The sequence below is a fragment of the Procambarus clarkii genome, chromosome 6 (genome assembly GCF_040958095.1).
Source record: "Procambarus clarkii isolate CNS0578487 chromosome 6, FALCON_Pclarkii_2.0, whole genome shotgun sequence".
Classification (NCBI taxonomy): Eukaryota; Metazoa; Arthropoda; class Malacostraca; order Decapoda; family Cambaridae; genus Procambarus; species Procambarus clarkii.
Genome location: NC_091155.1, coordinates 25701471 through 25728217, shown reverse-complemented (window position 1 = coordinate 25728217; position 26747 = coordinate 25701471). Strand labels below are relative to the sequence as shown.

Sequence of the window (26747 nt, the reverse complement as noted above, 5' to 3'; positions counted from 1 at the left end):
GACAGGTCAAATAACAGATAGTGATGAAGAGATGAGTAGTATTTTTAATAAATATTTTGTATCTGTATTTACTAAAGAGGAACTTAACAATATGCCTTCAGCCGAACAAGTCTATGTGGGTGGGGACGAGGACAGGTTGACGAGTTTAGCAGTTACCAGGGAGGATGTTCTTAAACAAATAGTAAAACTCAAACCAAACAAATCCCCAGGGCCGGATGAAGTGTTTGCTAGGGTGCTTAAAGAATGCAAAGAGGAGCTTTGTGACCCACTGTCAACCATATTTAATAAATCAATAGAGTCAGGCAGAGTGCCAGAGTTTTGGAAAGTTGCTAATGTGATACCAGTTTTTAAGAAAGGAGATAGATCACTTGCGTCTAACTATCGACCAATTAGCCTAACGTCTATTGTGGGAAAGTTACTCGAATCTATAATAGCAAATAAAATTCGTCTTCATCTTGAAAAACATAAATTAATAATTGAGTCGCAACATGGTTTTATAAATGGCCGTTCATGTTTAACAAATTTGTTATCTTTTTATTCTAGCATTGTTGAGGCAGTTGATAGTGGTAAGGATTGCGATGTTGTATACCTTGACTTTAGCAAAGCTTTTGATACAGTGCCACATGAAAGACTGATTAAAAAAATAGAGTCTCATGGTATTGGGGGTGCTATATTAAGCTGGATTAGGGCATGGCTATACCAAAGGAAACAGAGAGTTAGTATAAATGGAATCAAGTCAGAGTGGGAAAATGTTGTAAGTGGAGTGCCTCAAGGCTCTGTCCTGGGACCTCTGTTGTTTATAATATATATAAATGATTTAGATTCAGGTTTGAGTAGCAACATTTGCAAATTTGCCGATGATACGAAAATCGGTAGGGAAATTAATTCGGAGGAGGACTCACTATCACTTCAAGTTGATCTAGATAGGGTTTTGAAATGGTCAAAGGATTGGCAGATGCAGTTTAATGCTGATAAATGTAAAGTTCTGAGGTTAGGTAATGATGATAGAGTTACTAGATACGAGCTAGACGGTGTTGTGATTGCGAAGTCGGATTGCGAAAGGGATCTGGGAGTTATGATTAGTAAGAATTTAAAACAAAAGGATCAATGCATAAATGTTCGTAATAAGGCAAATCGGACACTTGGATTTATTAATCGCAGCGTTAGTAACAAGACACCTGGTGTGGTTCTCAAGCTATATCTTGCTCTAGTTAGGCCCCATTTAGATTATGCAGTTCAGTTTTGGTCGCCATATTATAGAATGGATATAAATTCACTTGAACGTGTCCAGCGTAGGATGACTAAGTTAATTCCCCAAATTAGAAATCTTTCATATGAAGAAAGATTAACAAAGCTTAAGTTGCATTCACTGGAAAGGCGAAGAGTTAGGGGCGACATGATAGAGGTTTACAAGTGGGTGAATGGACATAACAAGGGGGATATTAATAGGGTATTAAAAGTATCAACACAGGACAGAACACGAAACAATGGGTATAAATTGGATAAGTTTAGATTTAGGAAAGACTTGGGTAAATACTGGTTCAGTAACAGGGTTGTAGATTTGTGGAACCAATTGCCGCGTAACGTGGTGGAGGTGGGGTCCCTCGATTGTTTCAAGCGCGGGTTGGACAAGTATATGAGTGGGATTGGGTGGTTATAGAATAGGAGCTGCCTCGTATGGGCCAATAGGCCTTCTGCAGTTACCTTTGTTCTTATGTTCTTATGAAGGCAGGGAGGTGGGGAAGGGCAGGGAGGTGGGGAAGGCAGGGAGGTGGGGAAGGCAGGGAGGTGGGGAAGGCAGGGAGGTGGGAAAGGGTAGGGAGGTGGGGAAGGCAGGGAGGTGGGGAAGGCAGGGAGGTGGGGAAGGCAGGGAGGTGGGGAAGGCAGGGAGGTGGGGAAGGGCAGGGAGGTGGGGAAGGCAGGGAGGTGGGGAAGGCAGGGAGGTGGGGAAGGCAGGGAGGTGGGGAAGGGCAGGGAGGTGGGGAAGGCAGGGAGGTGGGGAAGGCAGGGAGGTGGGGAAGGGCAGGGAGGTGGGGAAGGCAGGGAGGTGGGGAAGGCAGGGAGGTGGGGAAGGGCAGGGAGGTGGGGAAGGCAGGGAGGTGGGGAAGGCAGGGAGGTGGGGAAGGGCAGGGAGGTGGCGAAGGCAGGGAGGTGGGGAAGGCAGGGAGGTGGGGAAGGCAGGGAGGTGGGGAAGGCAGGGAGGTGGGGAAGGCAGGGAGGTAGAGGAAACAGGAAAGAAGGGAGAGAATTAATTCAGAAAAATAAAGAATATGAAAGGGCGTAATGAGAGAGTGAGAGAGAGAGAGAGAGAGAGAGAGAGAGAGAGAGAGAGAGAGAGAGAGAGAGAGAGAGAGAGAGAGAGAGAGAGAGAGAGAGAGAGAAAGAGAGAGAGAAAGAGAAAGAGAGAGAAAGATCAGTTTTACAAACACTGACAGACACGCAGAAGAAGAAATAAGAAGCATACAGATAAAGGCTCCAGATATACACAAAAATACAGATTATCCACCATACAGAAATATAGATGGATGGACAGATAGATAGCGAAGCAGCGAGGTAAGAAATAAATAAATATATATATATATATATATATATATATATATATATATATATATATATATATATATATATATATATATATATATATATATATATATATATATATATATACACGGTGAAAAGGGGCACTGTGAAGGCGAGGAGGAGGGTACCAGTAGTCCTCGTGCCTCTAGGGTATCGACCAGGGCACGCGTGCCCCACGGTGATGCCTCTCTGGCATACACCAGGGCCTCAATGTGAGGTTCAGTTCATTTAGTCTTTCCTCAGCCTCTCAGCTCTGGGATTAATCTGCTTTAAAACGCATATAGAACTTTTACAGCTTGATTTTTTGTGTAACGAGACACGAGATTGCATATTCCAGATTTGGTCTGACGTATGTTGTATACAGAGTTGTGAACAACTTATTTTTCAGTTTACTGAAGGCAGTTCTTATGTTGGTTAACCTTGTATAGGCAACTGATGATATCCTGTTAATATGGGCTCTAAGAAATCGATTCGATATCAATGAACCCAGCTCCGGATATTTGTGTTCTTTCATTTGGTATATTACGTGTCCACTTATTCCCAGCAGCCAGTGTCATTACCATGCACTTGCTGGGGTTAAACTCTAGTAGCCACTTTGTAGACCAATATTTTAGTTTATCTTGTTCCTGACTATATCCGCGTCATTCACTTTATGTCATCAGCAAATATTGAGAATAAGTAGACCACTCTGCGTGCTTTTTCCTTACTCTAACTCTACAAAGGTGAGTACAGGAATAGACATGTGACTCCTGCAGGTCGGCGATCGATCCTCGACAGTCCAAGTGGTTTGGTATCATTCCTTCCCTTCGTCCTATCCCAGATCCTTGTCCACATATCCCTTCCAAGTGCTAAATAGTCATCCTGACTAACCAATTTCTCCTGATAATCTTAGGAGAAAATTGCCTCCACCAAGCAGGCTAAGAATTGTTCCTTTCCATAGCACATGCTATGGAACCAGGGGCCTGGCAGCTGAGTGGACAGCGCTCGGGATTCGTGGTCCTATGGTTCCGGGTTCGATCCCTGGTGGAGGCGGAAACAAATGGGCAGAGTTTCTTTCACCCTGATGCTGCTATTCACCTAGCAGTATATAGGTTCCTGGGAGTTAGACAGCTGCTACGGGCTGCTTCCTGGGGGTGTGTAACAAAAAGGAGGCCTGGTCGAGGACCGGGCCGCGGGGACACTTAGCTCCAAAATCATCTCAAGATAACCTCAGGATAAGATGCTAAGCCTTGACCTCCAAGTTTTCTTGAAAGGCGACTCGCTGATTTGTGGCAGAAGTACTCTTTTTTTATTATTACTAGCTGTACCCGGCCACGTGTTGCTGTGGCTTAGTAACACATGTGTGTTTCTGAGCCACAGCAACCCTTCCCTGCCCCGCTGTCCTCCCTACCCTTCCCTCCTCCCTCATCCCCTCGTCCTCCCAACCATTCCCCACTCCCTCGTCTGATGATCCCAAATGATCTGATGTTTTCATCAGATCATTTGGTGGCGTAACGTGGTGGAGGTGGGGTCCCTCGATTGTTTCAAGCGCGGGTTGGACATGTATATGAGTGGGATTGGGTGGTTATAGATAGGAGCTGCCTCGTATGGGCCAATAGACCTTCTGCAGTTGCCTTTGTTCTTATGTTCTTATGTTCTTATCAGAAATATGGGAGCATCAAATGATCTCATGTTCCCATCACTGAAAAATATGAACAGTTAAAAAAGCGAAATGAAAAAATGAAAAATAAAAATAAACTACGATATGAACGGTATGGTAAACAACACGGCTCAATTCCAATGCAATGTCACACAAAATAATTATATCAAAATGAAAATAAATCTAAATCTATGAAAATTCAATTTGTCAATGCTATCGAAAACATTGAAATGTAATCTTAACATATTTAGTATAGCGTGTGTTGCTTTTACGTGCAACAGATGGCGCTGTTAAAAAAAATATTTTTACCTGTCACAGGTGTAGCATCTATATAGTAGGTATATATAAACATGCGCGTATTCTTGGAATCTTGTTTAGAAATTTCAAATTTCAATTTCAAAGCAATCGGTGAAGAATTTTAGGAGATTACAGCGTGTGTTGCTCTTACATCCAACAGATGGCGTGGTTTTTTAAACAAAAAACATGTTTTTATCTGTCACAGACGTGACATCTATATAGTAAGTATATAAAAACACGCTCGTATGCGAATGGAACGTTGTGTCAAAATTTCACAGCAATCGGTGAAGAACTTTCGGAGATTAGCGATTTTAAACAAACGAACATTTACCTTTTTATTTAAATAGATTTATTCGCTTGAGGAACTTCTCTTGTCAGTTAGTTTTTTTGCGAGTCAAATTAGTACTGCAGCATTTTCGCCTTCGGTGGAAGATCCTGAAAGCTGTCTCCATAATCACGGTTGGTCTACAGCACGAGACCAATGTCAATATTGGGCAGACGTCTGTCTCTAAGACCAACACAAACAGATTAGTTTCATCTTGATCAGTTACTTATTTAGACTTCGTGGGCTACAAGAACGAAGGGCTGATTCTCAGTGTCTGGGTTCTGAGACCTCGATCTCTGGTGACTGGGTTCTGAGACCCCGATCTCGCTGGGTTCTGAGACCCCGATCTCTCTGGGTTCTGAGACCCCGATCTTGCTGGGTTCTGAGACCCCGATCTCGCTGGGTTCTGAGACCCCGATCTCGCTGGGTTCTGAGACCCCGATCTCGCTGGGTTCTGAGACCCCGATCTCGCTGGGTTCTGAGACCCCGATCTCGCTGGGTTCTGAGACCCCGATCTCGCTGGGTTCTGAGACCCCGATCTCGTTGGGTTCTGAGACCCCGATCTCTCTGGGTTCTGAGACCCCGATCTCGCTGGATTCTGAGACCCCGATCTCGCTGGGTTCTGAGACCCGATCTCCAGTGCCTGGGTTCTGAAACCCAGTTTCGTATTTCACAAGAACGTAAATACGGCGGCCAGGGATCTGAACGGCGTTCTTGCGAACTCACTGTTGCTTGACAGTCAGTCAAGGACCCGCCGAGCCAATCATGAACGTGATATTTATTTAATCAAGATTTATTTGCTGTAATGGCAATGAGAAGCTTAAATTAAAAGTTTAAAATTAGACCCGTTGAGTAAGGTTCAGATATCAGATTTTTTTTTTTTTCAATGATTGACGTGTGAAGGACCTTAGACTACGAGTAGCCAGCAACCTCTTCACCACATATATATATATATATATATATATATATTGTGACGGTAACGCGTTGGTGTTCGGCTGTTTAAGGCTAGGGGTATGGCCTCGTCACATAGTTATAAAAAAAAAATAGAAAACTGGAACTTCGTCTGTGGTAAGGTAAGGAGAAGACACACAAAACACAAGTAAACTTTAACAATGAAATTTTAATTACGTTAAATAAATCAAAACATGAAAATAATGCACAAACAAATTCTTATAATAAAATCAATGAATCAAAATAATAAGAATACTTAAATGACAAAATGAAAAGTTACGTTAGGGCAAAATAACAAGAAGTGCAACACAAAAGTTAAGTGGGAGGTGCTGGAATATTGGCTTAAAGCCACCACCTCTCTCAGTACACTCTAGAGTCTAGCTGGGAGGAGTGCTGGCTACGAAAGCACGGAACATTCTGAGGACTGATGTTGGGGTGGCCCCAGACATCAGGTAGTATTGGGGGCGAGTGCAGGTGCAGCCAGACCGGCGACCAATCAGCGGAGTCGTAGCGATCAACGGGTAGTTTGGTGGTTGGAGTTCGAACAGGTGGCTGGTTGCATACGTTTCTGCTCACCCTGGCAAGCCTTGCTGGTGCTGGTGTTGTTGTCGTTGTTGGACATTTCTTCCATAGTCTTTTTATATAATTGTGAAGACGTAATTTTGGAGGGAAGAGCAGGCTCAATCTCTTGAAGGAGATTATCGTCACAACTCTCCCCCGAAGCCTGCGGTTCTGGAAGAAGTACGTCGTTATGTGGTGCAGTAATGGATGGAGTCGCTTCTACTTTATAAACTCTGGAGAGATCATGGGCTAAGATGTTGTCAGACTCTTGGTATAGCGTGTCTCCAGGTTGAATTTCTGCAGTTAACAAGCCCATAGTAGAAGACGTTGAGATGAGAAGTGGGCGTGCTGCAGGAGGTGTAGGGTGGTGTGGTCCGTATTGATGGTGGACCGAGCACTTTTCAGGTGTGGAGTGAAGTGCTGAAGCTTCAGGATGAGGAAGAGTAGCTCCTTGCCAATTGTTCCATCGTTCCTTGTAGCAGTAGTCGCTGACAGGTGTATTCTTCTCGCCTCGTTGCTGCATCACGACACCACCATCGTCGGTACCATTGGCGTCGACATGGAGGATGTAGGGCTTATCTGACGAGGTGAGAGTGGAATTAGAAGAGGGCATAGGAGCACGAGTATTATCCTGAAAGCATTTGGGAAGATCATTAAGGATTTTGGAATTAGAAAGCGCCGACTCCTTGTCAGTGCTTTCGGGAGAAGAAGCCGGGATGGTCTCACTGTGGATGTAGGGTTCTGTGAAGGTAGAACAATTAATCAAGACAGTGGGAGGAGTACCATTATATTGCTTCAGGAGGTTGACGTGGCACAGCTGGGTCTTCCGCCGCCTATCTGGAGTCTCTATCACATAATTATTATTATTCCTGCACTCTTTGACGCAGTAGGGTCCTGAAAATCTGTTTTGTAAAGGTGAACCTGGGATAGGGAAATAAGCAAGGACGAAGTCTCCCGGCTTGAATTTTCTTACTTTGCTGGTCTGGTCGTAATGAGTCTTCATTCTCACCTGGGCTTTCAATAGATTATCATGGGCAAAGCGGTGGACTCTCTCTAGAATGTGCTGAAGGTTTTGAAGAAACTGGGGCACATTCTGATGCTCACTGAAGGTGGCATCTCTGAGAGAGTCTTTGAAAGCCTTAAGGGGAGTACGGCACTTACGGCCGTAGAGCATCTCATAAGGAGATACTCCTAGGGACTCATTGGGGAGACTTCTGAAAATACACATTATTAGGTCAATCTGCTTATCCCAATCCTTTGAGGTTTCACTACAAAACTTTTTCAAGAGTGCTTTGATGGTCTGATGACTACGTTCAAGAGAACCCTGTGAAGCAGGATGATAGGGGCTGGACAATACCTGTTTGATGTTGAACTCCTCCAGTGTCCTTTTGAAGAGATCACTGGTGAAGTTGGTGCCACAGTCACTTTGAATCTCCCTGGGAAATCCGTATTGAGTGAAGATCTTCAATAGATGTTTGATAACCGTAGCAGCCGTGATGTTCTTCACTGGAACTGCTATGGGAAATCTGGTGGTAGGACACAGGATGGTTAGGATGTAGGCGTTACCTGAACTGGTCCGAGGTAAAGGACCAACACAGTCTATTATGAGTCTGTGGAAAGGTTCCGCAGGCACCTGTATGGGAATCAGTGGTGCTCTGGGAATGGAGACGTTCGGTTTGCCTGCCCTCTGACATGTATGACACTGTTTTACGTACTGTTTGACGTTGTTTACCATACCTGGCCAGTAGTAGTCTTGACGAATCCCATGGTAAGTCTTGTTGAAGCCGTAGTGGGAGAATGCTCCGTGGGCCAGGTGTAGAATAGTGGGCCGCAGGCTGGTGGGAATCACAAGTTGTTCGGTGTTGGCCCAATCGTCCTCCTCCTTCAGTTTACTGGGTCTATATCTGCGGTAGAGCAAGTCGTTCTCTAGGAAGAACCCAGGAATACTGTCGGGTTGAGTCTCAGCCTGGAAAAACAATGGTGTTAAAGTAAGATCTTCCCTCTGCAACTTACGGAACTCCAACTTGGTCAGATGCGGGGGTAGTTTCTGAGGGTCTTGAGGGACAGCGGTAGCAGTAGAGTCAGCTGGCTGTGGACGTGCGGCTTGTGCACGGGTGGTCACGAGAACCGGAGGAGAAACTTCATCACTCTCTTGAACCTCTGCTGGAACATACTCAAGAATAGGGTTACTTGGCACAGAGTTACACACCTGGGGTTTGTCCATGACGATCAGGTTGGTCGGTTGCAGGTCTTCTGCCAAGTCGTTGCCTAGGAGAAGTTGCACTCCAGGCATGGGAAAAGGCTTTTCCCTGACGGCGACTTGGACTTCCCCGTTCACGTAGGGACAATCCAGATGGACTCTGGCGAGAGGGTATGGAGTGGTAGCAGTGAGGTCAGTGATGAAGACTGTTTCCTCGGTGTAGACTATGTTGGGCACAGCCGACTTCAAGATGATCGATTGTAGAGCCGCTGTGTCCCTCAAGATCTTCAATTTGAAACGTCCCTCCGGATTTGAACCGTTGGCAGAGACAGTTCCAGTATACAGGTGGTTACTGAAAAGAGAAAGATCATTAACATCAACACCAACATTCATCACAGGCTTACCGGACTTAGGAGGAGTTGGTTTGGGTCGTTGTTGGTCAGTGGTTCCCTTGTATTGAGACTTACCACACTTGTCTATGGTATGTCCATAGAATCTACAATACTTGCAGTACAGTTGTGAACCAGCTTGATCGGGGCTCACCTTCTCGTAACTGTACCACGACTTCTTACTGGAGGATGGTTCAGGTGTCAGCCGGTGGATGAGGCTGTAAGTGTCAGCCGACTTAGCACACTTCAGGTAGTCGGTTTCTTCTTTATCTGCTAAGTAGAGGCGGACAGGAGGCGGCACACGTCTCAAGAATTCTTCAACAAGCATCAGGTTGACGAGTTCTGCAAAAGTAGAGACATGTGCTGCTTCCAGCCATTTCATGAAATACCTCCGTTTCGTGTTAGCAAACTCGAGGAAGGTAGTGGTACTTGCCTTCAGGTGGTCACGGAATTTCCTTCTATAACTTTCAGTAGAGAGGAGGTAGGCGTCCAACACTGCTTGTTTCAGAGTGTAGTAGTCATTCTCAGACGCCAAAGTACTGAGTGTGACTGCAGCTCTACCTGTAAGATGGACTCTGAGAAGTGTGGCCCATTGGTCGACAGGCCAACTGAGTTGATTAGCAAGGGTTTCAAAGGTGGTAAAGAACACATCAACTTCTGCTTCTACAAAGGATGGCATTAACTTACTTGCATGTGATATATTAAAACTGACGGGAAGATTGGCAGTAGCTTGTTGGCGTTGAGTGAAGTGTGAAGTTTCCAAGGCGATTTCACGTTGACGACACTCTAGAGCCAGAGTCGCTTGTTGTTTGTCATGTTCGCGTTGCATCTCCAACTCTCGTCGTTTGGTTTCAAGCTGTACTCGTTCCCGCTCCTGGAGTGTTTCAAGCTGTACTCGTTCCCGCTCCTGGAGTAGGGCAACCTCACGTTCCTGGAGGGCGAGTCCGCGTTCTTGTTCTTCTCTTCGTATGGCAGCTGCTCGTTCTTGTTGTTCGAGGGCTTCCCTTTGCTGCTCACGTTCAATCTTGGCCAGCTCTAGTTTGAGTTTCAGCGTTGCCAAATCAGTTTTATCTGCAATATAGTAAGTTTCATGAGTTTCAGAGTCTATCTTACCTTGCTCTAAATAGTAATCCAGCAACAGGTTGTGTAGGTCATTTTTGTTGGCTTGGTAGGGAACTTCTAGTTGATACTCATGTGCAAGAGTTTGTAGTTCAGTCCTCTTGGCACGACTCAAAGTCCCTATTTCACCTGCTGGATTTGCACGGAAAGTTTGGAGACGAAACATGGTGAAATTAGCAAATAAAGGTACACGAATGTTCAATAATGAAATGTCAGAAACAGGACAACGTGGCAACTGGCACCTATCCTGTGTGATCTTTAACAATTAACGTTAAGTGAAAGATATTAAATGATTAAATTAAATCAAGGGCGCAGGAAATCTTGTACCCGGTACTCATGTAAGAGAATAAGGGCAAGAAAATCCTACTAACAAATGAAACAAAGTTTCGAAAACAAATGAAACAGTTAAATGCTTCAAAAGTAAAATTGGTAGTCCAAGGATGTAGGCATACCTTGCCAAGTCTCTATAGGACATAAAGCAAGTTTTTCCTACTGAATTTAATATGATACTTACAGAATTAGCGAACTTTTGTGCTCTGAAAAAAATAAGCTAATTCCCTACCGTTGTATGTATCATCATCTCTGACTGACGTGTAGGGGTGCGAGGTGTCAACTTGTGACGAGAACTGCTGCTGAGGTCCCAATTCAGCAACTAAAGTTCGAGCTAGAGGAACTATGGCCCTCTTTGTCCTCCTACAGTCAGATTGCAGAAGATTGGGTACTCTTGACCCGGGGCAGACCACAGTACCAGGGTACCAATATGATGATCTGTCAGAATGAGAAATATTCAAGGGACATAGATGGTAAATACGAGTAATAACAAGGAGGGAGAGATGACCAATTAAGAGTATGACTGCGGCCTACAGTCACCACGTAATCCAAAGTTGTCTCACCTTCACTATATGTTACTCTCGTAATGCACAATACACCGCACCTTATAAAAAATGAAATTGAATGAAAAATTAGTAAAGCTACGTTAACAAAGTTAAATACGCTTACCATAAATTACCACTTGGCACCAGTACCTGAGTGAAGCTCCTAGGACAGGCCCCCATATAACTTGTGACGGTAACGCGTTGGTGTTCGGCTGTTTAAGGCTAGGGGTATGGCCTCGTCACATAGTTATAAAAAAAAAATAGAAAACTGGAACTTCGTCTGTGGTAAGGTAAGGAGAAGACACACAAAACACAAGTAAACTTTAACAATGAAATTTTAATTACGTTAAATAAATCAAAACATGAAAATAATGCACAAACAAATTCTTATAATAAAATCAATGAATCAAAATAATAAGAATACTTAAATGACAAAATGAAAAGTTACGTTAGGGCAAAATAACAAGAAGTGCAACACAAAAGTTAAGTGGGAGGTGCTGGAATATTGGCTTAAAGCCACCACCTCTCTCAGTACACTCTAGAGTCTAGCTGGGAGGAGTGCTGGCTACGAAAGCACGGAACATTCTGAGGACTGATGTTGGGGTGGCCCCAGACATCAGGTAGTATTGGGGGCGAGTGCAGGTGCAGCCAGACCGGCGACCAATCAGCGGAGTCGTAGCGATCAACGGGTAGTTTGGTGGTTGGAGTTCGAACAGGTGGCTGGTTGCATACGTTTCTGCTCACCCTGGCAAGCCTTGCTGGTGCTGGTGTTGTTGTCGTTGTTGGACATTTCTTCCATAGTCTTTTTATATAATTGTGAAGACGTAATTTTGGAGGGAAGAGCAGGCTCAATCTCTTGAAGGAGATTATCGTCACAATATATATATATATATATATATATATATATATATATATATATATATATATATTATATATATATATATATATATATATATATATATAATGACCGAAAGGGTAAGTATAATAATTCTAACGCGAATTTTCTTAATATTTGTTTACGTTCTTCTTCTCTGTCGAGGAAGAACTTCATCTTCCACTACGAAACGCGTTCAAGCGTCAGACCAGAAATAAAGAATGAATTTTGGAGAGGTAATTTATCAATTACCCTCGACATTGAAGAAGAACGAAAGAAATATTAAGAAGATTCGTGTTAGAATGATTAATCTTACCCTTTCGGTCATATTCATGATGATGTCATACTCATGATATCATACTTATGATGTCATGATGTCATACTCCCACAATCCCCTGCCTAACCACTTAAGTTAGACAGTAGAGCGACTGTCTCACTTCATGCAGGTCGGCGGTCAATTTCCGAGAGTTCAAGTGGTTGGGCACCATTCTTAAATCCCTTCCCATCCTCCCCCCCCCCCTCCCATCTCAAATCCTTATCCTGGCCCCTTCCAACTCAACTCTTATATAGTCGTAATGGTTTGGCGCTTTCCCCCTGATTCCCTGTCCTCCCCCCCCCCCACCCATATTTCCGAACACTCTCTCACCCGCTGTCTCCCGTCTCTGACCTCTAAACCCATCCCGTCCCAAGCCCCGTCCTATAAACCACCTGTCACAATGGACAGGTAAAGTTTAATTGTATCTATTTTATTTCGTGATATAAACTGGATTAGAGAGATAGATAAAGACAGATAGACAGACAGAGGCACTGACAGACAGACACAGACAGATCTGTGGCACCCGGTACCCCCCCCCCCCGCGAAGTATGTGAGTATGTTTGGGTGTGTGAACCCATGTGTGTATATGCCCAATATGTGTATGCATGTATTCATATCCTTACTGTGTATATTTGCAATGCGATCACTTTGCCTTGCACGGTACACGGGGTCAAGTGATCACTTTTGATCTTTGTGCTTAGAGTGTGAATTCCTAAAGTGTTTTGCATTCAGTTTTAATTCACATCTATGTTCCCGTGTCGGCGGCTCACCCTAGGCGCCTGGGGCTCTGGTCGCGGGTGAAAAAGAAAGAGGAATTCAATTACATTTCTTTTCACGTATTTCTTAATATATTTAGTATGCTAATGTAACGGGATAGTCTAACGGGCAGTGAAGCAATGCACGCGCTCACGAACGCACACACACACACACACACACACACACACACACACACACACACACACACACACACACACACACACACACACACACACACACACACACATACATACACACACACAACTAGGTGAGTACACACACACACGCTCGAAAGGCGGGATCCAAGAGTCAATGCTCGATCCTGCAGACACAACTAGGTGAGTACAACTAGGTGAGTACACACACACACACACACACACAGGGGGGCCTCGTAGCCTGGTGGATAGCGCGCAGGACTCGTAATTCTGGGGCGCGGGTTCGATTCCCTCACGAGGCAGAAACAAATGGGCAAAGTTTCTTTCACCCTTAATGCCCCTGTTACCTAGCAGTAAATAGGTACCTGGGAGTTAGTCAGCTGTCACGGGCTGCTTCCTGGGGTGTGTGGTTGGGGGGGTTGGAAATAGTAGTTAGTAAACAGTTGATTGACAGTTGAGAGGCGGGCCGAAAGAGCAAAGCTCAACACCCGCAAACACAACTAGGTAGGTGAACACACACACACACACACACACACACACACACACACACACACACACACACACACACACACACACACACACACACACAGAAGCGAGTGATGTATAGCTCGAAGGAAGAGTTACAGGATATATATAGCAACTAAAAAATTACACACACGAAAAAAGAAGATGCGTCAGAGAGATTTTCTAATCGAGATGCTTGGCGGATGACACGAGAGAAGTTTTCCTATGTGTGTGTGTGTGTAACTTTTCCACAGAATATTGGCGTAGTTGACACACACAAGCGAGGATGGCGCTAGAGAGTTCAAAAGCATGTGGAATGATAGATTGAATTGCATCGGAGCATTGACCGTTAAATTAACAGCTGAGCAGGAAGAGGGAGGATGCTGATTGAGGGAGAAGGAAGGGTGGGGATGCTGCTGCTGCTGCTGCTGCTGCTGCTGATGCTGCTGCTGCTGCTGCTGCCAGGGAGAACAGCATCAGTGCTGGAGAGCACAGATGCTGTCTATGTTCCGCCCCAGCGGGAGAGGAAGCCTTAGCTGGAGCGAAATCGCTTCGGTTTCGTAGTCCTGATGTCCCGGGTTCGATCCCAGGTGGAGGCGGAGACAAATAGACAAAATATTTCGTTCACCCTGATGCCGCTGTTACCTAGCAGTAAATAGGTACCTGGGAGTTAGACAGCTGCTACGGGCTGCTTCCTGAGGGGGTGTATAACAAAAAGGAGGCCTTGTCGAGGACCGGGCCGCGGGGACGATAAGCCCCGAAATCATCTCAAGATAACCTGAAGATACTAACAGCTCGAAGGCTCTCTCTTAACACCGATAAGCTCACAAACAAATTTTCTCACATACTTATAAACATGTATGAATATGTATTTAGTTGTCAATTTATATGACTTGCGTGTGGATCAACTCATTCCTGCAAGTCGAGACGGAGCAGCCTCCAAGACCTTCGTGTTTCAGTTGGGCAGCAGTTAGGCGGCTTTTGGAATCCTTTCTTATTGAGGCTGTTCAGTAGCAGGGTTGGTAGAGCTACTCCCGTCTCCCGCTCTTTGTGTCCGTGGTTCGAGGCTCCTAAGGCCCAAGTGAATGATTGAAATGTTATTATCCACGTTCATTGTGGTTGAGAAATATAGAGAAATATGTGGAGACACACAGCCAGGGGTGGAGGGACACAGCCAGGGGTGGAGGGACACAGCCAGGGGTGGAGGGACACAGCCAGGGGTGGAGAGACACAGCCAGGGGTGGAGAGACACAGCCAGGGGTGGAGAGACACAGCCAGGGGTGGAGAGACACAGCCAGGGGTGGAGGGACACAGCCAGGGGTGGAAAGACGCAGCCAGGGGTGCAGGGACACAGCCAGTGGTGGAGGAGACACAACCAGGGGTGGGGAAGGTGACCCACAACAAACAACACCAATTACTCCTCACCAACTACACCCTCTCTAAGGTATACAAGATATACACTCTGTTATTAACTCCTTCAAGAGTTATATTCTTTCTTCTTCATCTCCTCAACTGCCATTGAAATCTTGCAACAAGATCACATGCGTGACAACATCCATCTGATCACAAATGTCATAGCATTAATGCAAACACTCAAACGTCAAGGCCGTCGGGTACTTATCAACTGGCTGCCAAGTCATGTGGGAATAATAGGAAATGACATTGCAGACGAAGCTGCAAACCTTGCAACTAAGTGAAGAAATGTAAACATCTATATACCACAGAGTCTATCACAGATTAAGAAAGTAATTAGAAACAGAGTAATGTAAAAGATGTACAGTGACCACAACACAGCAGTTGCAACATCAGGATCTGCGGGTTGGTACAAGAATTCAACCAACTACGAACCACTTAGTTTGATGAAAGGGAGCAGTAGAACAACAGAAGTACGCATACATCGCATCAGGCTTGGATACCCATGTGCATGGGAAATAGGCTTACAGGTTCCGGAAGATGAGAGGAAATGTCAACACTGTGGAGAAATGCTCGACAGACCACTGGAACATTATCTAACACAGTGCACAGTTACAAACCCATTAAGATTTCAACTTAGATTCAACAGAGCAGAAGAAGTTGTTAAACACATGGGACAAAATCTTACTGAAGCGACCATACGAGTCATAAAAACTCATACTCCGCCCAAGTAAAACAGAAACAAGCAACACTTAGTGGGCCAGCCAGAGGCTTAGGCCCGCGCAGGAATATCCCTGAACAAAACTCCTCCTCCCCCTCTTCCGCCTCCTCTTCCTCCCCTCTTCCTCCTCCTCCTGCAGAGTCAAGGACCCACAGGGGAAAACTAGAAGCATAAATCGGCCATAAGAACATTATAATAAAAACTACAAAAGGACTATTGGCTAGCTGCGAGCAGCTGCCCCCAACAACCTGACTGACCAGATCACAAACCAGCAAGCCTGACCAGAGATCGGGCCCCGCATGGACATTGATCCCCGGAAGAGGTAGGCAACAGTAGACTCCAAATCAATCCTATAGATGTTTAATCTACTCGTGATACAATCCAGTGGTCGACAGCCCGGTTTCTGAACCCTGGGGATAGGAACATGAAGGAGCTGCTCGAGTGCTTATATGGAAGGCACTTGGAGCACCACAAGTTCAAGCTATACCTCGATCCCCCTTCCCCCATCAGGAGCGTTATCACTCCACAGCTTCCTTCAGGACGATTGAAGTACGACGGTAGAGCGACGGTCTCGCTTCATGCAGGTCGGCGTTCAATCCCCTAATCATCCAAGTGGTTAGGCACCATTCCTTACCCCCCTTCCCATACCAAATCCTTATCCTGACCCCCTTCCCAATGCTATATAGTCGTAATGGCTTGGCACTTTCCCCTGATTGTTCCCTACTCCCCTCTCCCCCCCCCCCCCCACCTCCTCTCTCGTCAGAGCACCTGGTTGTGCTCTGTGTAAGGAAGCACAGCCGGCCGGAGCTCAAGGGATAGTTGTAGCAAATGGTTGTAGTTGTAAGTGGCGTGGTAGAGGTGGGTAATGTTTGTGATGGTTGTAGTTCAAGTCTAGTTCAGTCTATTTTGTTGACCAGACCACACACTAGAAGTTGAAGGGACGACGACGTTTCGGTCCGTCCTGGACCATTCTCAAGTCGATTGTGTTTTTGTGACTCATCGCCTGCATCTAGTTCAGTCTAGTGCTGTGTCTACCTGTCCTCATCACAATCGACTTGAGAATGGTCCAGGACGGACCGAAACGTCGTCGTCCCTTCAATTTCTAGTGTGTGGTCTGGTCAACAGTCTAGTTGTAATTCGGGCGGGTTCAAGTCACCTCACTGTCTCAAATAACAGTAATTCCCCAAACTGACGGTGAAGCAGGATATCGCCAAATAGGCATAACCCCTGAAAATAAACCCCCATTTTCGGAGTTTATGCCTAATTGACGGTATCCTACTTCACCGTCAATTGGGGGGGGGGGGGGGGAATTATTCAGTGGGAAAAAGATAGCAGGTGGTGGCGGCGTAAGTCAGTGCTTGCAGTGTAGCATTGAAAGATATCACAGTATCCTCGAGCCGTGATATCTAAATGATCAAACGTTTTAGATCTGGAGGAGTTGATCTGAAGGTCACACAGTAGAACTATGGTCTGTAGTTTTACTTAATAAAGACCAGCATTTAACCAGTAAGTGAGGTTAAAGGCTGGCCCCCGTTACAGCAGGGCGGAGCAGCAGCAGCAGGGTGAAACAGCAGCAGCAGGGAGCAGCAGCAGCAGCAGCAGGGTGGAGCAGCAGACCAATGTAAACGTTATAGCGTCTTCTCTCAGATTCGTGAAACTCATTTTAGGAAAGTGGCGCCATTCCTCAGATGTCTTCGTTCTGCTATGTCCCCGCCTGCTCCCTTCCTGTCCCCTCCTGTCCCCTCCTGTCCCCCTCCTGTCCCCGCCTGCTCCCTTCCTGTCCCCTCCTGTCCCCGCCTGCTCCCTTCCTGTCCCCCTCCTGTCCCCGCCTGCTCCCTTCCTGTCCTCTCCTGTCCCCTCCTGTCCCTTCCTGTCCCCGCCTGTCCCCCGCCTATTCCCTCCTCAGTCCTCGCTATCACCACCCTATCCATACTAACATTATCCAACACTTGCTTGATGGGGTTCTGGGAGTTCTTCTACTCCCAAGCCCGGCCCGAGGCTAGGCTTGACTTGTGAGAGCTTGGTCCACCAGGCTGTTGCTTGGAGTGGCCCGCAGGCCCCACATATCCACCACCACAGTCCGGTTGTTCCACCCAACCCATACTAACGTAATGCCCAGTTTAAACCAACCAAGACCAACTCCACCCAATCCAAACCGGCCTTATCCAATCCTACCCAATCAAACTCTGCCCTATTCAGCACTACCCTATTAACCCCCCTCCCACCTAATCCAGCTCTGATCTATCCAGTCCTCACCCAATCCAACCCAGCTCTATTAAACCCCCTGTCCTATCCAATCCCACCTAATCTATCCCTAATCAGGTCACTCCAGTGTTTGTTAGCAACACAAATATGGAGAACAAATGCAACATTTTGTACTCAAATGAGTATTTGAGCGACCAAGATGTTTGACAACGGTACTCAAGGCCTTGCAAAAGTTGCAACACAGAGCAACGCAACACTGCAAAAAGTTCCCTTCCAGAGCTAGACAGAGTGTGAAGGAGTATGTCTTGAGATCTTGAGATGATTTCGGGCCTTAGCATCTCCGCGGCCCGGTCCTTGACCAGGCCTCCTTTTTGTTACAACCCCCCCTTCCCTCAGAAAGCAGCCCGTAGCAGCTTTCTAACTCCCAGGTACCTATTTACTGCTAGGTGAACAAGGGGGGCATCAGGGTGAAAGAAACTCTGCCTATTTGTTTCCGCCTTCACCGGGGACCGAACCCAGAATCTCAGGATTATGAATCCCGAGCGCTGTCCACTCAGCTGTCAGGCCCCTTCGTGTGGTGTAGGGAAGGTGTACTGTGTCCTGGGAAGGGTTTCACCACGCCATCAATTTCCTCCCAAACCCTCTTCCCTTCTCACGCATTCCTCTCTCTCTTCATCGTTTTTCCACATATTTCTCTTTCACATTCCTAGTTCCTCTCTCTCTCTCTCTCTCTCTCTCTCTCTCTCTCTCTCTCTCTCTCTCTCTCTCTCTCTCTCTCTCTCTCTCTCTCTCTCTCTCTCTCTCTCTCTTTCTCTCTCTCTCTCTCTCTCACACATTAAAATATAGCCAATTTCTGTTCCATATTCCTATATATGTTCTAAGTTTCCCCTCATCTTTACTCTCTTCCTCTTTCCTTCTTCATCCTATTCCTTCCATTTTCTCTCTTTTCTTTATCGCTTTCTTTGGTGCATACTTATTGATGTTCCTCGTGTCTCACGATACTTTAACTCGCTCTAATAACACGAAAAGCAGAACAAAGGAATAAATGAAACTACAGAAATTATGTATGCATGCATGCATGTATGTATGTATGTGTGCATGTATATACGTATGTATGTATGTATGTATGTATGTATGTATGTATGTATGTATGAATGTATGAATGTATGTATGTATGAATGTATGAATGTATGTACTTTTGTCTAAATCTAATGTTCATGCTTATGTTGTAGACAAAAAAAAAGTTGTTTTTTGGGTAATTTTGTATTTTCTTTTTTTCCCCCATAAATCAACAACCCTTTTTTTCAAACCATTATTTACCCAGGTCTTTTTTTAATCTAAATTTGTGCTATTTGTTTCCATAATTCTGAGCTCTATTTGGTGTTGATATATTTAACACCTTTTTTTTGTAATATAGCCCCCCTTGTCATGCTCTTTTTATCCATAGGTATATGGAGGAATTCAGTCATGTCAAGCATATCTTTTCGCCTCTCTTGGGAAATGTAAATTAGGATTTCTTACATTTTTACAACGTTATCCTGCGCTGAACGCGTTCAAGTGAATGTATTTCAACTCTGTTCTATGGAGCTGAATTCCATAAGCTAAATGTGGGACTAAACAAGGCAAATGAACAAATCCACAAGGGCCGTGACGAGGATTCGAACCTGCGTCCGGGAGCATCCCAGACACTGCCTTAATCGACTGAGCTACGACAGGGTTAGAAGATGAGGAACAAGGCAAAAATGAGGAATTTAGATGTCTTATCGGGCACGTGCTTAGATATGAGTCCTTCTTGGGCTGGACGGTAGAGCGACGGTCTCCCTTCATCCAGGTCGGCGTTCAATCCCCGACCGTCCATAAGTGGTTGGACATCATTCCTTTCCCTCCCTCTCCCCCCCCCCCCTCCATCCGTCCAATCCTAAACATTCTTATCCTGACTCCTTTCCAGTGCTATATAGTCAAAATGGCTTGGAGCTTTCTCCTGATAGTTCCTTTCCTTCTGTATTCCTTACAGGAGCTGGCTACAGTTGCCAGGGCTTAATGACCCGCCTCGTAGTCCAGTCCGCTCTCTCTTGATTTGCCACAACGTACAAAATACAGGGTACTAAATCGCATGATCCCAGGATATTCTTACCTAACCTAACCGACCTACGCATCGGAAACGAGGGTTCCTGTCCCTGTGAGAGCCGTTACGGTTCATAGTACTCCTTATTCTGCATGTTATGAGTTTATAAGCTGTTTATAAGTGTTATAAGCTGGATAAGTTTAGATTTAGGAAAGACTTGGGTAAATACTGGTTCGGTAACAGGGTTGTTGATTTGTGGAACCAATTACCGCGTAACGTGGTGGAGGTGGGGGTCCCTCGATTGTTTCAAGCGCGGGTTGGACATGTATATGAGTGGGATTGGGTGGTTATAGATAGGAGCTGCCTCGTATGGGCCAAAAGGCCTTCTGCAGTTGCCTTTGTTCTTATGTTCTTATGGGCTCAAAGCGTACAAAATAAAACGCATTCGTTGAAAAGACGGGTTACCTTACCTTGAGATTACCTTGAGGTGATTTCGGGGCTTAGCGACCCCGCGGCCCGGTCGTCGACCAGGCCTCTACCTGGTTGCCCATTTCCCGTCATTTCGAAGCTCCACAACCTCCTTTCTGACGCTGGCGCGCCTCTATCAATCCCCTTCCATCCCCCCCCCCATCCCTCTCCTTCCCTTCCCCTTCTGGGAGAGGTCATCAGGGAGGGGACAGGTGACGAAGGGACAGCCATACCTGGGGATGGCTGACCTCTCCCCCTGACGGATAGCTGCCCGATCTAAGGTGGATGGTGTCGCATTGACTCTCCCTCGCCTCCGGGGCCGGGTGTGGCTGGGTGTGGCTGGGTGTGGCTGGGTGTGGCTGGGTGTGGCTGAGTGTGTCTGAGTGTGGCTGGGTGTGGCTGGGTGTGGCTGGGTAAGTGGTACACATATATATATATATATATATATATATATATATATATATATATATATATATATATATATATATATATATATATGTATATATATATATGTATATATATATATATATATATATATATATATATATATATATATATATATATACATATATATATATATATATATATATATATATATATACATATATATATATATATATATATATATATATATATATATATATATATATATATATATATATATATATACATATATATATATATATATATATATATATATATATATACATATATATATATATATATATATATATATATATATATATATATATATATATATATATATATATATATATATATATATACACACACTCTACACACACATTTAACAAAAAATAGCCAGAATCTTCAAGCAGGAAGATAGTTTTTGCTAAGCGCTAAAGTTTGTCAATAGTTAAGAGCGGGTTCTGGGCTGTTGCTCGACAGCATCCTACACACGTCTTGACTTCGTAAGATGCTTGTCGAACAAGTGTCCGAATTAAAGGCAGGTTGAGAGAGAGAGAGAGGAAAAAAAAAGGACAGATAAAGAGTGAGGAAGAGAGAGAGAGAGAGAGAGAGAGAGAGAGAGAGAGAGAGAGAGAGAGAGAGAGAGAGAGAGAGAGACTGACAGACTTCAAAGTTAGACAGGAGATGAGGAGCGCGGGACAGGGCTACGGAGAACGTTAAGTGATAGACAGAGAAAAATAATTTTAGAGTGTTCAGGGCGACAATAAAGTCAATGGGAGGTGTTACATCATGGCCGGGCACTTATAGATCGAGGCACTCACAGAGGCACTCACGGAGGCACTCACTGAGGCACTCACTGAGGCACTCACTGAGGCACTCACAGAGGCACTCACTGAGGCACTCACTGAGGCACTCACTAAGGCACTCACTGAGGCACTCACTGAGGCACTCACGGAGGCACTCACTGAGGCACTCACAGAGGCACTCACTGAGGCACTCACTGAGGCACTTATAAAGCTGTATTGACAATGTTCATAAAGCCAGGAGAGACATCTGGAGGTGATTGTTGTTACATAGTGTATTATGTCCTAAATCATCCTCTTATACATTACAAAATTTCCCTTTCTAGTCTCCCAAAATATTCCTCAAATGTCCAAAAACATGAATGTCCGAAAACATTCCTTCAATGTTCTCAAAACGTTCTCTCTAGTATCTATCTAGGATGTCCCTCCTCCAGAAATAATGTCTTGAAATATCCTACTGAGTGTCTGAAACATCGTGTCTAATGCCTCAGAGGATTTCTTATAATGTCCCAAAAGTTTACTGTTAATACCTCAAAACATCTTTTCTGATGTTCAAAAACATTCAATCTAATGTTTCAAAAGGTTCTTAAAAGATCCAGAAACATGTCATCTGTTGTGTTAAGATACTATATCTATTATCACAAACATCAAAACGAAAATCCTTACTAATATGTTAAAAAAAAATATTGTTATCTTTCAAAAATCTATTCTCATTGTAATTTTATTTTATTTCATTTATTTAAAAGAAAAGCAGGTCTTGCCTCTCAAATTTTAATCTGATTTATTTTTCGGTTATGCACTTGTTCACTCCAGTCACAGATTTGATGATTTTATAAATCACTTAACAATAAAGCTTCTAAATCTAAGTCAAAATGTTTCAAAACTCCCCTTTTGCCATGCCACAATATAACTCTTTACCTTTGACTGCACTGAACGGCACTTTCCTCCTCACAGAACACCTTGACTTCTGTGATCAAACGCTCCGTCCTCGATCAGTCTGAATTATTCATTGTTTCAGAGTTCGGACTCACTGATAATGTCTTTGTCATGGGTGTAAGAACCATGGGTGAGTATAGGTTATGCGAGGCCCTCATGATTCACGGCAAGTGTGTACTTATGGGTGTCTGTACTACTCATCTAATTATGCTTGCGGGGGTTGAGCTTTGGCTCTTTGGTCTTTGAGTGTTTGTGGGTGAGTGTTTGAGTGTGTCAGCTGACGAGTGTGTGTGTGTGTGTGTGTGTGTGTGTGTGTGTGTGTGTGTTATTGATCTACTTGTAGTTATTGACTAGATGTCTCGAATGAATGTTTATTTTATTTCAGTAGGCAGGGAAGGAAGGAAGGAGAGATTGAAAGGTGATTGGGGGGGGGGGGAAAGGAGAGGCAGATTGGAAAGCAGGTTGGGGGAAAGGGAAGTGGGTGAGAAATGTGGAAGAGTAGTTGGGAGGAAGGAAATAATAGGGCTCGATCGAAGAGTGGAGATACGGGATGGAAAGGGAGTGGAGATAGAGGGAGGATAGTATGTGGATGTAAGAGATAATGGTGGAAGAGAAGGAGGAGGGGAAATGGATGAGGTATAGAGAAGAGGAAGTGATGGGAAAGAAAAGGAAGGGAGGGGGGGGGAGGTGAATAATATCACAGTTATCCATGTAGTTTATCAGTTAATCAAACACCTCAACTGAATCCTCTCACCGCTAAAAAAATGTTTGAGACAATATTTAAGACACACGTTACACTCTCCATGTAGTTCAGTTGTTTAATAACATCTTCATATTTGAACACTGATGCTGTACAGGTGTTTTACTTTAGGCTTCCCACAGCAATAACCAACATTCATCACTATATTGGTCTCAATATTGAATACAATCTTGCAACCCTCTTAATAGCGCCGGATGTTAATCTAATCATCTAAGACTCCGCCGAAAGTAATTAGGATTAGAGAAGCAATTGGCTGCACAACTGGCCAATCTTAAGCAAATCTTTCAATCAGTTGATTGTTACATTGAAGCATTGGGCTGAAAAGTAGATTGGGCACTCAGTGCTATACAACAGAGCAGTTTTTACCTGTAGTCTTCGGTCGAGGTGTCACACACGGGGAGTAGAAGAAGAACCCTCGAAATCCTCTCCAGGTATCTCCTGGTATGGCGTCACAAGCACTGGTAGCAGGTGAGGGAGAGTGTGTATGTCAGATGTTACACGAGACAGCTGGCAGCGTGTGTGTGTGTGTGTGTTGAGTAACTCACACATGACACACGACACACGACACATGACACACGACACACGACACATGACACACGACACATGACACACAGATTGATGTATATTGTGTGGTCACCTCCACCAGCAGCTGTCCTTTAGATATGTGTCCTGATCCAAGTGGCGGCTACAAGTGGTGGCTACAAGTGGCGGCTACAAGTGGCGGCTACAAGTGGCGGCTACAAGTGGCGGCTACAAGTGGCGGCTACAAGTGGCGGCTACAAGTGGCGGCTACAAGTGGCGGCTACAAGTGGCACGTTCGCTACTCCGACATGACTGTCTATCTGTTTTTCCTTTGTACACTAACATGACTGTTGCTTGATTTTGGGCAGTCACTTCAGGTTCGCTGTCAGTTAACTTGTTGTAAACAAATCTTCAGTCTAGACACAGTTTACCCGAATGTCCAGACGTCTTCAGAATGATGTCTTCCTTTAAGGCGTGTTCCTATATAGGGTCTTCTCTGAAGCTCGAGTCTAATGACTCTTCAAGAGGCCAATTGCTGTTGATTCTAATTGACTGGAGTTGGCAATGCAGGCCAGGACCCAGAGCTAGCACCACTACGAGGTCAGGAGGTCATGTAGGGTCATGACCTCAAGTCTAAAATCTCCTTCCTACTAGCCACTCTCACACCAAATCTCAGAAATTGAAAATTGCCTCGGGGATAAAAATCGATGAATTCTAATTGTTAATTAGGGGCAACTCATCACTCATGACCTGAACTAGATATTGTTTTTGCTAGTGATAAGGGACTATTAGTTTGATGTTGCCCCAGATCATGCATCTTGCATACAATCAACATCTTTCTTACCTGTGACGAGGGTAAATTAATAAATCATTCTATCACTAAACGTCTTGAGAATATTTTGGTATTTACCAACGGTCTCTAAATCATATTTCTTCATAATTGCCTACGTTTTTTTCAATCTATTATTCATTATTGACTGCTTACATACGAGAGCTAAGACAGTCACATTGATCAGGCTGTCATCAGAGAAGCCCGACATGGGGGCAGCGTTGTCAGAGTAGGAATAACTCTCGAAACCGGTCACAGGTAGAATCGAGTTTGTCAGCTGTGCCAGAAAGTCAACCTTCGTCAACAGTGCCAAAATGTCTAGGTTAAGTCAACAACAAAAATGATAGTATCTATTCTCCTTGTCACCTTCCTTTGTGGCTCTGAGAGAGCGAGAGAGAGAGAGAGAGAGAGAGAGAGAGAGAGAGACAGAGGCAGAGAGGGAGACAGAGAGAGAGAGACAGAGAGAGAGAGAGAGAGAGAGAGACAGAGACAGAGACAGAGGCAGAGAGAGAGAGAGAGACAGAGAGAGAGCGAGAGAGAGAGAGAGAGACAGACAGACAGAGGCAGAGAATGTGACAAGCAAGGAATGGACGGAAATGGAATGAGAAAAAGTTTTAGAGAAGAAGGGAGCGCTATGGACCAGAAAGAAAGGCAGGACACACACACACACACACACACACACACACACACACACACACACACACACACACACACACACACACACACACACACAGATATTAGAAAGAACTTTTTTAGTGTCAGAGTGGTTGACAAATGGAATGCATTAGGAAGTGATGTGGTGGAGGCTGACTCCATACACAGTTTCAAGTGTAGATATGATAGAGCCCAATAGGCTCAGGAATCTGTACACCTGTTGATTGACGGTTGAGAGGCGGGACCAAAGAACCAGAGCTCAACCCCCGCAAGCACAACTAGGTGAGAACTAGGTGAGTACACAAAACGGTGCCACTAGACCATCGCCCTGCTTAGCAGGCATTGCTCAATAAGGATACACACTGTAAGCCAATCAGAGCAGGACATTCAGATTTAGGCTGAATGGCTTTACTCGGTTTAGGACGAAGCCAATAAACTGTCGTTAAACCAGGTGGCGAAGAGGAAAAATAACACACAGATCACTGCGAACGAGTTCCTTCGTCTTCGGATCTACCGAGACACTGTCTGGCGTCTTAACCATCCTAGAGCGATGGCTGGTGAAGACACGAAGACATAGAGACGTTTGTGATGGCTTTTTTTGTTGATTGTTAGCTGTCGATAAGACAGTTTGGGGTGAGGGGGTAGGAGGTGTGAGGGGGGGGGGGGGTAGGAGGAAGTGTGTAGCACGCTCTGGGAAGCCATTGTAAGTCGTCGTCAGCTTACAGCTGAAACTCTACCGGGGGCGTCGCTGTATGAACCCTCACGAGTCCCTCCTCCCTATTATACACACTACTGCTGCCTCAGTTATTACCCCCATATACCTCCCCCACACACACACACGCCAGCTACCCTCACCTCTACCTCTCTCTCTCTCTCTCTCTCTCTCTCTCTCTCTCTCTCTCTCTCTCTCTCTCTCTCTCTCTCTCTCTCTCTCTCTCTCTCTCTCTCTCTCTCTCTCCCTCTCCCTGCAGGTGCTTCAGTCCTCGAGTATAACAAGTTATTACATGTAGATGACACATGATGGAACAACAGTGCAGCGCTGCCCACATGAGAGCAACACCTGGGAGTGTTGGAGGGGCGGGGGGGGGGGTCTGACGAACTACTGTGGGCCAATGGGGTGGATAGGTAGCCGGGGGGACGGGGGGAGAGGAAGTGAGGAATAGAAACGAGAGGGGGTTGGGTCAGGGCTAGGAGGCCCTGTAAGGTCCCAGAATACTGGGACTCATGATCAATAAAATAGGGATAAAAATTCACGTTCAGGACCGACTAAACAAAGCCAAAGCAGCCTTAGGAATTCTGAAGAGATTCCGAAGCCTCAGTACAAACATACAGATACACCTATATAAGGCTCTAGTTCGGTCGCATCTACAGTATCCCCCAATACCACTACACACCTTAAAGAAA

At 45.0% G+C, this 26747-nt stretch overlaps 2 protein-coding genes across 3 annotated transcripts in view; both read right to left on the bottom strand.

The window, feature by feature from the left end:
• LOC123754032 (uncharacterized) overlaps positions 1–26747 on the bottom strand; it is a 238328-nt gene that overhangs the window by 179616 nt on the left and 31965 nt on the right. The window lies entirely within an intron of this gene.
• On the bottom strand, positions 5072–24900 carry LOC138355657 (uncharacterized). The gene is made up of 3 exons (XM_069310982.1): positions 24850–24900; positions 13889–13999; positions 5072–5491 (listed from the first exon to the last, which is right to left on the bottom strand). The coding sequence occupies exons 1-3, from the start codon at positions 24898–24900 to the stop codon at positions 5072–5074; spliced, it is 582 nt and encodes a 193-aa protein (XP_069167083.1).